Source organism: Eufriesea mexicana, unplaced genomic scaffold (assembly GCF_001483705.2).
Source record: "Eufriesea mexicana isolate 0111107269 unplaced genomic scaffold, ASM148370v2 scaffold2087, whole genome shotgun sequence".
NCBI lineage: Eukaryota > Metazoa > Arthropoda > Insecta > Hymenoptera > Apidae > Eufriesea > Eufriesea mexicana.
Genome location: NW_016910162.1, coordinates 2291111 through 2304233, shown reverse-complemented (window position 1 = coordinate 2304233; position 13123 = coordinate 2291111). Strand labels below are relative to the sequence as shown.

The following is a 13123-nucleotide window of genomic DNA, read 5'->3' as shown; positions in this document are numbered from 1 at the left end:
TCATTTTCATGATATTACTGATTTATCTAAGCTCACACATTATATTATTCTTCCTTAAAATTATATTCGATTAATTTAGAATCTTCTCGTAATAGATGCAAAACATCAACAACATCGTGATGTTCCCCCTGGACTCGGTGTTAAAGGGGGATTTGCGAGGTGTGAAAGGCGACTTGAAAAGGCCGTTCGAAAAGGCGTGGAAAGATTACGAGGCTAAATACGCGAAAATTGAGAAGGAAAAGAAGCAACACGCAAAAGAGGCTGGCCTCATTCGGACGGAAGTGACGCCGGCCGAGATCGCAGACGAGATGGAGAAGGAAAGAAGATTGTTTCAATTGCAAATGTGCGAGGTGAGGCCCGCGGAACGGATCTGGAACAAGCGATTGTGCACTCTGCTATGTATTTATTACCAGACGATTGCCATAATTTGTGGCACTGATTCTTGTACCCCACGAAACCGCGGGAGGGCACCAGCATCTGAAACGCGTCCTTCCTCAAAAATTAGAGAAAAATAACTTTGATTAAAATATCATTTATAAAACTAAGATCTTAGAAATTTTTTTATCTTAATAATTTTTTGAATGTTTTATTTGAAACTTTGAATTTTCAACTTCTCCTTTTAAGTAAATTCAAAAATACCTTGATTTTGGAATACACGATTGTGTAAATATTGACAATGAATTATATGCCTTATATAAATTAATAGATAGAGGATTTATATAAATTATACTGTACTATAACAAATTTTGTTTACATATTTTTAATAATTTTATTTAAGTTTTAATGTAATAATTTAAATCAAAAATTAATTGATTATCATTATTCGGTAATCACATCCACTATTTATTATTTGCATAAATTAAAGTTCGTTACATTGAAAATTAATCAAATTTTCATTTCCTATTATATTAAAAACTTTTATGAAATTTTTATGAAAATTGCTTAAAAAGATATGCACATTAAACAAATAACGAAATTGAGAAATTGATAAAAAAGATAAGGGAAATATTATGAAAATTACTTAGATGATTTGATAGATGATTTTAAATCGTTATTTGTGTTATCTTTTCTACAGTACCTTATAAAAGTGAACGAGATTAAGACAAAGAAAGGAATTGAACTGCTTCAGCATCTAGTCGAGTATTACCATGCACAAACCAAGTAAGTATATACAATGTTTTATTTTATAACAACATACTTCAAGGAAGGTTGCATTTAACAAAACTAAATTTTCTAATTCTAATTTAAACAAAGATACTATTACTAATTAATAAATTATAATAACTTTGTTAATTTCTATACAACAGTCACAATGTTTAATAATATAAAACAGTTACATACCAAAAATTTCGTCACAACAATTATAAGAGTAAATAATTAATAAATAATTTATTTCCTATATAAATTAAAAATAATCTATTTCAAAACATAAAAGTATCCTTCCTGGAAACAGTTGTTAAATACTCTTATTTTTCAAAATATATTTTACATTATTTTTTCATTTTATAGTTACTTTCAAGACGGCCTAAAAACCATTGAACATTTTGGATCGTACGTGACAGATCTTAGTGTGAAATTACAAAAGATCAGACAAACCCAAGATGAGGAAAGGAGACGGCTAACAGAACTCAGGAACCTCCTTAGAAGCTCAGGTTGCGACAAAGAGGTAAATTATCTATCGTCGTAATTATATAGTACTGTTCTTTCCACAACGTGGTCCACGATAATTCAATGTTATACGATTTTTAGCTAAATGTAAACGCAAATGTTGGGTACTCGCTTCACCAACTGCAAGGGGATAAGCAACACGGTGTTACTAGATCTGGACATCTTCTGAAAAAAAGCGAGGGAAAAATGAGGAGAGTCTGGCAAAAGAGACGGTGTGCAGTTCAAGCTGAAGGTTATCTGGATATCTGTCACGCGGACGAAAATAAACCACCAACGAGAGTGAATTTATTAACCTGTCAAATTAAGCTAGTGCCGGATGACAAACGGGGTTTCGATCTCATTAGTTGTAAGTTGAACTGTTAACCCATTGGCAGTGAGGTCTGTCCGCTGAGATTTAGTTGTTGATAGTAGATATAAAGATACTTGTCTATATTAAACTTAATCCATTTCAGTGTTCAAACTATCTCTCCAAAATAAATTTCTCAAAATGTAAATTAATTTTTGAAAAAAGAAAAAAAAATATATTAGTTTTTAAGCTATTATCTTATCCTCCGTATCAGATGCGTAATTGAAAAAAATAAAAATTGATTACTTTCTGAAATTTAATGTAGATTTTTTTCCTGAGAGAAGTGGAAAAAATAGAAAATAACAATTGTTATAAATAAATCGTTTGAAGAGAGTGTAATGATACTCTACTAAAATAATATACAGCAATAATAGGCATATAAAATGATGGATGATATAAATACATATGTAACTTTTTATTATTTAACATGTATCACTTATCAATATGTTTCATTTTCAGCCAGAATTAAAAATAAATATTAGAATATAAAGATAAAAAGGTATGAAAAAATATATATAGGGAAATTATTTAAAATAAAAATTAAAAAGGAATTTAAGATTTGGTGTTGTTACTTGTTAGCATAAAATTCTCAAAGATATAAAAATTCATCTCTGAACATTAATGTAAATAATACAAATATAATAATCAAAAAGAACGAGATTAACGCACTTGACCTTTATGATTGCAGACAATAGAACGTATCACTTTCAAGCGGAAGACGAAGCAGATCAGCGAGCGTGGATGTCTGTTTTGGTAAACTGCAAGGAACGTGCTTTGCTTCGAGCATTTGATGCCAGCGGCAAAGCAGAAGCTGGCACAGGCAATCCAAGTTTAGTCGAACTTCAACAAGCTGTAATACGATGTGTCATGAGGTTACCTGGAAACGATCAATGCTGCGATTGCTCTTCGCAAAATGGTAAATTTGGGGTCATGTTTCGAATATTAAACGTTGGTACTGTTAGGTGTGTATTTCCTTCTTGTTTTCTTCTTATCCGTATTGGATCTTTTACTTTAAAGTATTAGTACTCCCGCAGAATGTCGAAACAAATATCCAAAAACTACTAACACGTGGAAAAGTTTTATGTATAATATCACAAATAAATTTTAGATATAAACATGCCTAAAAATAATTGGTTTTTCTTTTTGATAGATGCTACATGGCTCTCTACAAATTTTGGCATAATCGTGTGCATAGAGTGCAGTGGAATTCATCGAGATTTAGGAGTACACATATCCAGAATACAGTCCTTAACACTAGATAATGTGGGCACTGCTCAGTTGCTTCTTGCACGGCATATGACTAATCAAGCGTTTAACGAAGTGATGGAAGCTACATTGCATCACAATCACAAACCAACACCGACTTCGACGATGTATGTATGCACTGAAATTACTTAAGTTTATATAAATTAATATTTTATTTAAATTCTTTACTCTATAATTTATTCGTGATTACATATGTTTTATTTGTATAATTTAGGGAAGAAAGATACGAATTTATAAGAGCTAAATACGTGGATAAAAGATACGTGATGAACACTTGCGCAGATGAACGGGATCTTCTTTCTGATTTAGAACATGCCGTTAATAATCGTGATCTGCAACAACTTCTACAAGTTTATGCTGAAAGTGTAGACTTAGCAGCACCCTTGCCTACATCGGTATGATTTTGTAATGGAAATTATAATACAGTATAAGAAATACAGGATCATTAATTTATAATTGATTATAAGGCTCGTTTATTTCGCAAATCATAATGAATATAGTCTGATATACAGAAATCTGCTCTAGATTTTTTCTCAAATTATAATAATTTAGAAAAGTTATGACTTAATAAAAATATTCTGTTTTCTTTTAGGATGTGGGCGAAACAGCTTTGCATTTAGCAATTTTACGCGAGATGGGAAACAGTTTGCATATTATAGATTTCCTGGTACAGAATATGTCAACGGGTGGTATAGATAGGACTACCATTGACGGTGAAACGGCATTACATCTTTGTGCAAGGCATGATAGAGCAGAGGCAATGAAACTATTATTACGAGCAGGCGCTGACCCAACACATCGGAATAAGCAGGATAAAACTCCGCTAGATATTGCACAGGAAATGGGACACCATACTTGTAAAGAACTGGTAAAGCATCATACAGTTATCATCTAATTTGTATAACAATACCATGCTGTTACACGCAATAACAGTTAACTGTTTCATTGTCTTTTGTTTTAGTTAAGTCATGCCCTACAAAGACAAAAGACATTGTTCGATAATGTTAATATTGATTGGAATCTCTCACATGACGAAGGATCTACCGATTTTTCTGATGATGAAACCATAATAGAAGATAGGGTATGTTTAAGTAATAATAAGAATAAGTACTGAAATTATTTTCTTTAACGATTCATATTTGTTTTATTTCAGAATGGCTGTTTAACACCTGAGAAGAAATCTCGTAGTAGGCCACCATCTTATGTGGGTGGTGGTAGTAGCGGTGGTGGTACCGGGTCAGGAGATTCACCAGTGACTTTACGTAGTCGAAGTAGTACTTGTGACAGCCTGCAAAGTGGCTCTTCTCCAAGTTCCTCAACAAATAGGCAGCAAATGCCTCCACCACCACCGCCTCAATCAAGAAAACCTGTTGCTGGTATGATATTCTATTAATATCATTGAATACTATGCAAATAAATAACAATAGTAAAATGAACTACACGTTTATTTGCAAATTATACATTAATATTCTATTACTGTTTTTAGTACCTGCTCCCATGGCGCCAGATATTTCGGTCAATATCCACGGATCATTGAAGAAGCGCGTAGCACCACCACCACCACCGGCTGGAAGTACAGGTGGTATACCTTCCTCTCATTACGGTACACTACCTTCGTCCGCGTCCTTAGCAGCGTCAACGCATAGCCGTACAACGAGCGAACCGATCTTAGCTGGGCATTCTTTACATACTCTACCACATGCGTTAAATACATTAAACAGTCAACACCATAAAAGATCGCCCAGTGGAGATTCTTCAACGGGACACGGTGCGTTTGAAAATTCACGCAAACTGCTCTACGAACTGCCGTTTAGTTCGGGTAAATTTAGAACCTTCCACTCATTTTTGTTCTCGAAATTTATTCGATTCTGTCTGTTGTCATTAGGTACGGACAAAGTAAATAGCTCGACTCTCCAGAGACCAAGGAATCCCCCGCCTCCAGCTCCATCTGGTATCAATTCTTCGAGATTGAGCAATGGACGTAGCAGCGAGTCGTTAAGTTCTATGTGTTCGGATCATGGTTTGGGTAATCCGGTACCGCCTCCGCGCAAGGTAAGTCACCTTTCCTTCATTTAGTTCTATGGACATTTATATACGAAAATAATAGGGTGACGGTTTTTTAAAAATAAAGGAAGTATAAAATCGAATCAAAGAAATCGAGGAATAACCTGTTTTTTTTGTATTATTTTCAACTATGTATTGCGAATCCGTTGAAATATTATTTCACGCTAAGGCGAATGATGTTTTATTTGTATTTTATTTGGCGCATATCAGGCATCGATGCCGGTAGATATCTAACATCTCCTTTTAACGCCATGTGTATGTATATACATCCATTCAAACGTGATAATCGTTCATTTTAACGTATCATACTAATTATGAAGATATTATTAACACAGTGTTACACCTATCACTGTTCCTATGTAGTATTTAACAAATAGCTTCTCCTCGAGTCTCGTTTTCAAAAACTTTTGGTATTGTGCATATCATACTAACCACACGTGTTCACCCATGATTTACAATTAGTATTCTTATTTATACATATATATATCCATCGTTCACGAATCACACGTTCACTACACTTCGTCGATGTCGAAGCTTTGTAACGACACAATACATATTCGTTCCTATGTTGCATAAATCATTAATCATTAAGTCACATCATTTATAAAAATAACCAGAACAAAATAATTCAAATTACAATATAATGAATACTAATCCTATCAACAAATATTGCTAAATTGGATGTCGCCATATAAAAATATAGCATATCTTTTATGAGACAAAGGAAAATTATTTAAAAAATTAAAAATTATATTAAATAATATTTAGTCTCATTAGAAAAATCAGTAAATGACAGTTAGTATAACAAGTAAAACTTTCTTTGCCAAAGTGTTTTAAAAATTAAACAAAGAAGTTATCTTCCACATTTTTTAAAAACATATTGAATTGGTAATTAGACACTGCATGTATCTCAAAGACAGTGCTTTATGGTTTGTTATTAACCATTGTTGGTACAGCGAAGGGACCGGGCCAGGCTAGAGAGCTACGCCGAGGAGCCTTCATCTTTGCTCCCAAATCTGAATCTGGTAAACATCAGCCATCCCACATTACAGCTTGCTACACTTGAAATGTCTTTTGCCATACCAATATACAACACTCACATGTTGTCAAAAACTAGTACAAAAAAGAACTTGCATTTACAGTGTTTAATTATAGCAATCAATAGCTGAAAATCAGCATTCTCAAAAATATAGTTTGTTATTTTTATCATTTTTTTTTGCATATGTCATTGAGTAGTTTCCTTTATTTACACAAATCCATTTAAATATCTAAATTATGTTAGTTACCTTCATAATATTATTAATAAACATAAAGAAAACTTATTTTATTCATTGACTTAATTGTAGTATGAGAATGTATATATTGAAGCATTGATTGTTAAATTCTTTGCTCAAAGTTATTTGATTAAAGTAATCAGCTTAGTGTCAGAAATTTAATCCATTCTGATTGAAATTATAAAAATAATAAAACAAATGTGTTGCGTCATTGGACGTTTTTTTCAAGTGTAGTAACAGTTTGCATGATCAGTCGTGCTGTCCGTAACCATCGTTCTTCCATGTCAATGCTATGAATATAATTTCTACAGTCGTAACATTTCTTATTTTTCGTTCAAATTCATCAAATTTTCCTCGTGATAACACCTACGTGGCTTCAACAGTTTTGTTCACTTTCTAGTCGAAATTATCTAAATTCCTAAATTTCTACTTTACGATTCTAACCTCTTCGGATGAAATGATTAATTAGGACGATATTAATGCGGGTTATTGACGTGGTTTTGCCAACAAATATTCATGCTTTCCCAATCCTAACTGTGAATGTAATATTTTAATTAATCAAAATGTGTCGTGTTCTACGATTGTATATGCTTTGAAACCTAATTTTCGCATGAGTCCGCCTCAAATTAATGTTTGATAATAGCACTTAAATGCACTGAACCCCTCAAATCATTCTGACATAGTAAACTTATAAAGTGGATGAAGTTAGTGGCAAGGCTAATAATTAACATCTTGGATAATATAGAAACGAAGTATAGTAATAGACTGCCATATACTTTAAAAAAATGAAAATACAACGCTAAAAAGTACAAAAAATTTGTCTGTTTATAAATATTGTTCATTTTCAAATATATTGCAGAAATCAATATTTTGACATCAACTTTTTCCTTTACATATGTGTACATATGTATAATATATGATCTGCTTCAGTTTTCAAAATATTTACAAAAAACTTTTGATACTGTTAGATTGAACTTTGCATACATGTACGTATATATGTATATATGCTCCCAGTAGCACAGTATATAAATTTGGTTACTAGTGACGTGATGTGTTTATAAAAACAATAGACAAGTGATGATTCCATGTTTATGCAATTGCCACATGTATGTACACATAAATAAAATTTAATGTAATAGCATCGAAAGTTTCCTGTAAATATCTCAAAGACTGAAGTTAATGTCGAACTAAAAAGAAAAATTAATGTTTTAGATACAAATATATATTCTGAAAAATATATTATATTAGAAAAAAATAGAATTGTTTTATCTCTGTTAGTTTGACAAATATTAATTTATATTTTTTATATTTATAATTGAATATTAATTACAAATGTTAATATCCAAAAAATTATTTTAAACATTTCTGATTAGCCATGCCATTTACCGCTCTGTTTGTTATTGAAGATCTTATTAATAGCTTAAATCTGAAAACTGAAAATTATTTATAACAGGCATGAAATTAATATATACCATTGGAAATTCTAGTTCATTAAATACAAAGTACATTGGTAAAAATGCATTAATAAAAAGTAAAAAATAAATCATAGAAATAAAAATTAAAGTTAGTAACACCATATTTCATTTTTTTTAACAAATTGAATAGTGCATAATTTTCTTTTTTAACTAACTATCATAATTAAAAATTTATTTATGACAATTAATATATATATATTTAACAATTACTCCTGAATGAAAACATAAATAAATAAGTATATAATATATTATTTATATTATGCATAATTTTTTTATAAAAATGGTATATTCTTCTTAAATTTATAAACAAACATATCACAACACATTGCGTACGGCTACAAAATATGTATCCTGCTTTTCTTTTTTTTTCATTTTATTAAATGCTAATTTGCTTGCTAAATTTCAGATATTTCATTAATATAATACAGCTTATATCTTGCAACAGAAATTCCAGCAAAGGAATCGTGAAATGTACTTGCTAACTGCCTGCTAAAATTTAAGATAGTTTCAGTTAATTGTAATGCAGCTTCAGTACATTGCAACAAAAGATTTCAAACCAAATGCATGTCAAAATGCAAAAAAAAAAATGTAGACAAGATTGGTGATTAGTAAAAGTAGATTGTAAAAAGTCAGCTTCATTATATAATTTATGATTCACTTCATATTATTATTTAAATCTCATTATTCCTCTATTTCTGAATAAATAGCCTTTATATTAATATCTTTATGTTGTTATCTGAATAGTTATATTAAACATAAAAAAATATTTTAATTTCTCAGTATAATGATCTGTTTAAATGTATCAATAAAAGAAATTGTTTTTATAGGTATGAACATTGACAAACAAATAAAATGTTTGGTAAAATTACAATATATTTATATTTATTCATAAAAATATTTGTTATAAAATCTTAAATTGATTAAGCATTGTAATGATAAAATATGTGGATACAATAATCACGTGAGCTGTTATATATTAATTACAATAAAACTTTATAAAAAATTAAATAATATTTGTGTGATATTAACAGTTGTTGTAGATATTCGTTAATTTGTAAAATAAGTACAAGAAATAATTATATATTTCATATTAGAATTAAAAATACCTCTAATTTTTATTCAATCATAATTTATAGAAGTATTAGAAATATTTCTTATTTATAAAAGATATATTTCTTTGTAATTATATCCACAATTTATATAATTATTTTGTTTTATTTCTCTGTCAAATGATATTTATTAATACAATGTATTAATACAATTACTGCCATTATATTATTAGTAATAAACATTCTATTTAATATAAGGAAATACAAGGTTAGAATTTTTTAAATATAAAATAAATATAAAAATGTGTAACTTTTAGTCTCAAATTCCATTTAATTATCGAGTATCTACACAAACAAAAGCCTTATTTCTTATCTATCTGCAGAAGAGGAGATAGAAATAATTCAAACAAAATGCTGTACGCAATGTGTAAATGTACCATTACAGATTCTTTAAAAATTATTTATTTCCATGCATGTCATCCACTACGATTATAAGGAAAAAGAAAAGAAAGAAAAATGAACCGAAGCAATTAGGAAAGAATAATGTTTATCTAAACGTGCACGATTTACATATAGTCTTGAAAAAGATCTGTTCTCCTTTCTTTCCCATTTCTAGAATTTCCAATTCAGCTGTCCTTGCGATTTAAGGAAGCATTCTTCGTATTGCCCTCAATTCGACTCGTGATCAATGCTGTCACGAGTTCGTTAAAGAGTGCTTGCTTCGTCTGTGGAAAATAAAAAAAAAATAAATAAATAAAAATGGGCATTTGATGTCTCATTTGTCCATGAAGTTAACCATTTTATGGCTAACCATCATCTTCATCGATCTCCTTTTAGCCAACTTCGTCGACCCTCAGCGGTCTACGACGGTGTCGAGCCTTGTACGATTGCGAAGCGGACAACGAGGACGAATTATCGTTTAGAGAAGGCGAGGTGATCATCGTGACAAACGAACAGACTGATGACGACAACTGGATGGAGGGTGCCCTCGAACGAGCACCTGAAAGGAGGGGAATGTTCCCAATCAGTTTCGTGCACATGCTGCAAGATTAACATTCGGTAAGCTTGAACTCGTTGGCAAGTGTCTCCAGTACTGCCAGCTCCGTGAGCATCGCTAGTCTTGGCAGAAAGTCTTGGATGAGGAAATCAAAGGATTGAAAATGTAGAAGCGTTTGTTTTACAATCCTTAAAAAGTCGTGAATATCGCAAGTCCCTTCTCATGTTACCTTCTCTATATGTTTCATCAAGACACTTATAGGCCTTGAAATTTTGTACATGAGGCTTTGTTGTTCTCCGTAGTTCGAACCGAACATGCGCAATAAATTCATTTGATTTGTTGCACATAAGCACGTAATGAAGAAGGTTCATTATCCTAAATGCATTTCTATGCGAGCTAGGCACAGACGTCCCCGTATGTGCACTATCGACACAAATAATAGTAATAATATTAACAATACTTCACTCAAATGTAGAAACGTGCACAGAAAGATAAACTTTCTCTGCCACATATTTGAATTAGTGTAAAATGAAATAAATGAACCAACTCTATTGCTTGGTTCCATTGGAATAGATTAATTTGTTGAACATGTACTGTTTCTGATTCAGTTTTAGAAATTAGAAGGAATTTGAAACAGTTTCTTAGCTTATAGAAGACAATCAACTTAAAATAACTTCATAAAGATATTTTTTTGATTTTCTAAGATGAAGATTTTTACTTACATTTGAATAATGTAAATCAGAAAAATAGTCATTAGAGTTGTTTTTCAAAAATGCTTGTTTAGATCTAAGAGGAAAATTCAATCTGTGGACTCGCATATAGAAAAAACATTGTCTAATTATAAAAGAAGTAAATTGAGATAGTGAAGTTTGTCTTTGAGAGTGATTTAGAAACATCATAGAGAAGAGTAGCCACTATAACTTGAACAAAATTAATTGGCTTCTGAAAACCACTAAGAGACAACCCCTGCCATTTAGGTATTATGCAACTCAACTCAGGAAACATAACCTGCAAGCATTTATTCCATTTTGATCATGTCAGATTTCCAAAATAGTCAAAATATATATTGAAAATTATTTTATAAAATCAAATGCTCTAAAATAAAAGCTTATGCAAAATTGAAGTTGTGAAAAATAAAATTTCATATAAAGAAAGTTGATATGGTGAAAGTTTATGCTAGTAATATAATTAAATTAAGGTATGTATTTAATGTAATTATGATAAGGGTGATATATTGGAATAAAATTATAATTGGTATATATAGAAAGAAAAATATATTAGAGTTCTATTCTTTTTTAATAATTGTATCGCCATTTGCTTAAAGAAGAGCTTAGAAAGCCAATTAATATTGTTCAAACTATAGAAGTACTTGGATGTGCTATACCTAGACGTGCCTACTCGAGTCGGATACTTAAACGTGAAGATAATGTCTTACAATCCTACAATCCAAAAACACAAAAAATTTCGATAAAAACTCATTCACTGTCAGGAGAACAGAAATGTACATATACAATGTACACCGATTGTTTCGAGCAGGACGTCGAAATCGAAGACTGGATCGATTCGCGGTTCTGAAAACCAGCGGTAAACAAACAGAAAATGTGATATAAGATATATTTCAGTATAAATAATTAGTATTACGAATCGGATTTAACAAATAAAAAGTGGTACGCTAATAAATGGGCGTCATCGTGCGTGTTTGTGGTTATAAAGCAGGCGTTGCAATCGAGGCGAAACTATCGTGAATTATGATAATTCATTTGTTGACGGATTACAGTTACGCGGATACTGGTTTATCTTGCTGCTAACTATCGATTGTACTACATGAAACAGCAAGTATCCAATCGAAATAATAATAAAGTTCAGCAAACGTGCACAATTTCGTGTGTAAGAGACAAACGTGAAAGAAAAAAAAAACAAGTGAATGTGTGCATGCGTGCATGTGTGTATGCGTGTAATTATGTGAGAAGCAAGAGAAAGAAAAGAATACAGAATCCAGTCTGTAATTTGTTGCATGTCTCTTAAGTATCTGGCGCACACTTCTTTTCCGTACTGCCAATGCTGAGTATACTCTATATACAGTCGCGTTCTAGGTGAATAAAGTAAAAAGTTATCCATGAAAACGATTTCTATGGTGAATGAAATAGACGCAACGAATGGCGTCGATCGCTATAAAATATATAAGGTAAATGTAGAATGTCGAAAAGAAGTCCTTCGTAAGAAAAGGAATAATGTGACATTAAAATATTGCATGACACCGATAGTATTATTAGCGTATTCGACTCTTAAGGATCACGTGGTTACGAGCGTATGTACATTTTTGTAATGCCATACTATTTGTTAGTAAATATATATAATTATATATATATATACATATACACGTATATGTATATATGTATATACGTATATACATATTGTGAAATAGAATTATGAAATTAGAGATTTATTAGTCATTAAGTATATATATATAAAATGAGAAGAAAAGAAGAGAGTATAAAAGAAGACAGAGTAGTAGAGCTATGCATGTGTTGCGATTGAACTGAGATTTATGCGCCGAAAGCGAATTGAAATTTTTATTTGTTATATTTTTACTTAAAAAACATACACACACACACATACACATACATATAGACACACACGAGACCAAAGAAAACGTTTTCGTGAGCGAGAAGGAAATCGTGGACGCCATCTAGCTCAATTTCTGTAAATGGGACTGTAATTTTTCTTCTTAGTGATCGTCAATTTTTACTATTCGCTTTATTTCTAAAGCTGAACTATGTGCTCGTTGTTCATTTTGTTTCTTTTTTCTCTCTTTGTATTTAAAATGTTTAACCGGAGAACGTCACCAAATAAATAAATAAATATATATATATAATTATACACACATATTATGTGAACAATGTGCTACTTACGTATTCTGTACTCGTATCGTTTAATCCAAATGCAAGAGAACTACGAAAGAAACCGCAAAGTATGAAATCAAC

The 13123-nt window shown here is 31.0% G+C and overlaps 1 protein-coding gene across 10 annotated transcripts in view; it reads left to right on the top strand.

Moving 5' to 3' along the window:
- Window positions 1–10631, top strand: part of LOC108549573 (arf-GAP with SH3 domain, ANK repeat and PH domain-containing protein 1) — a 68605-nt gene extending 57974 nt beyond the window's left edge. For 4 of the 10 annotated variants that reach the window (XM_017903017.1, XM_017903016.1, XM_017903023.1 and 1 more), the window contains 14 exons: window positions 96–350; window positions 1076–1161; window positions 1510–1666; window positions 1750–2014; window positions 2703–2930; window positions 3165–3387; window positions 3495–3675; window positions 3873–4148; window positions 4242–4361; window positions 4434–4656; window positions 4767–5099; window positions 5166–5332; window positions 6301–6369; window positions 9980–10631. In XM_017903017.1, the coding sequence (XP_017758506.1) occupies window positions 96–350; window positions 1076–1161; window positions 1510–1666; window positions 1750–2014; window positions 2703–2930; window positions 3165–3387; window positions 3495–3675; window positions 3873–4148; window positions 4242–4361; window positions 4434–4656; window positions 4767–5099; window positions 5166–5332; window positions 6301–6369; window positions 9980–10195 (2799 nt within the window). In that variant the 3' untranslated portion in view covers window positions 10196–10631. Of the gene's footprint in view, window positions 1–95; window positions 351–1075; window positions 1162–1509; window positions 1667–1749; window positions 2015–2702; window positions 2931–3164; window positions 3388–3494; window positions 3676–3872; window positions 4149–4241; window positions 4362–4433; window positions 4657–4766; window positions 5100–5165; window positions 5333–6300; window positions 6370–8920; window positions 8952–9979 lie in introns of those variants that run through there. The other 6 variants (XM_017903020.1, XM_017903018.1, XM_017903025.1 and 3 more) reach the window with 4 other exon arrangements.
- Window positions 10632–13123: the final 2492 nt, after the last annotated feature.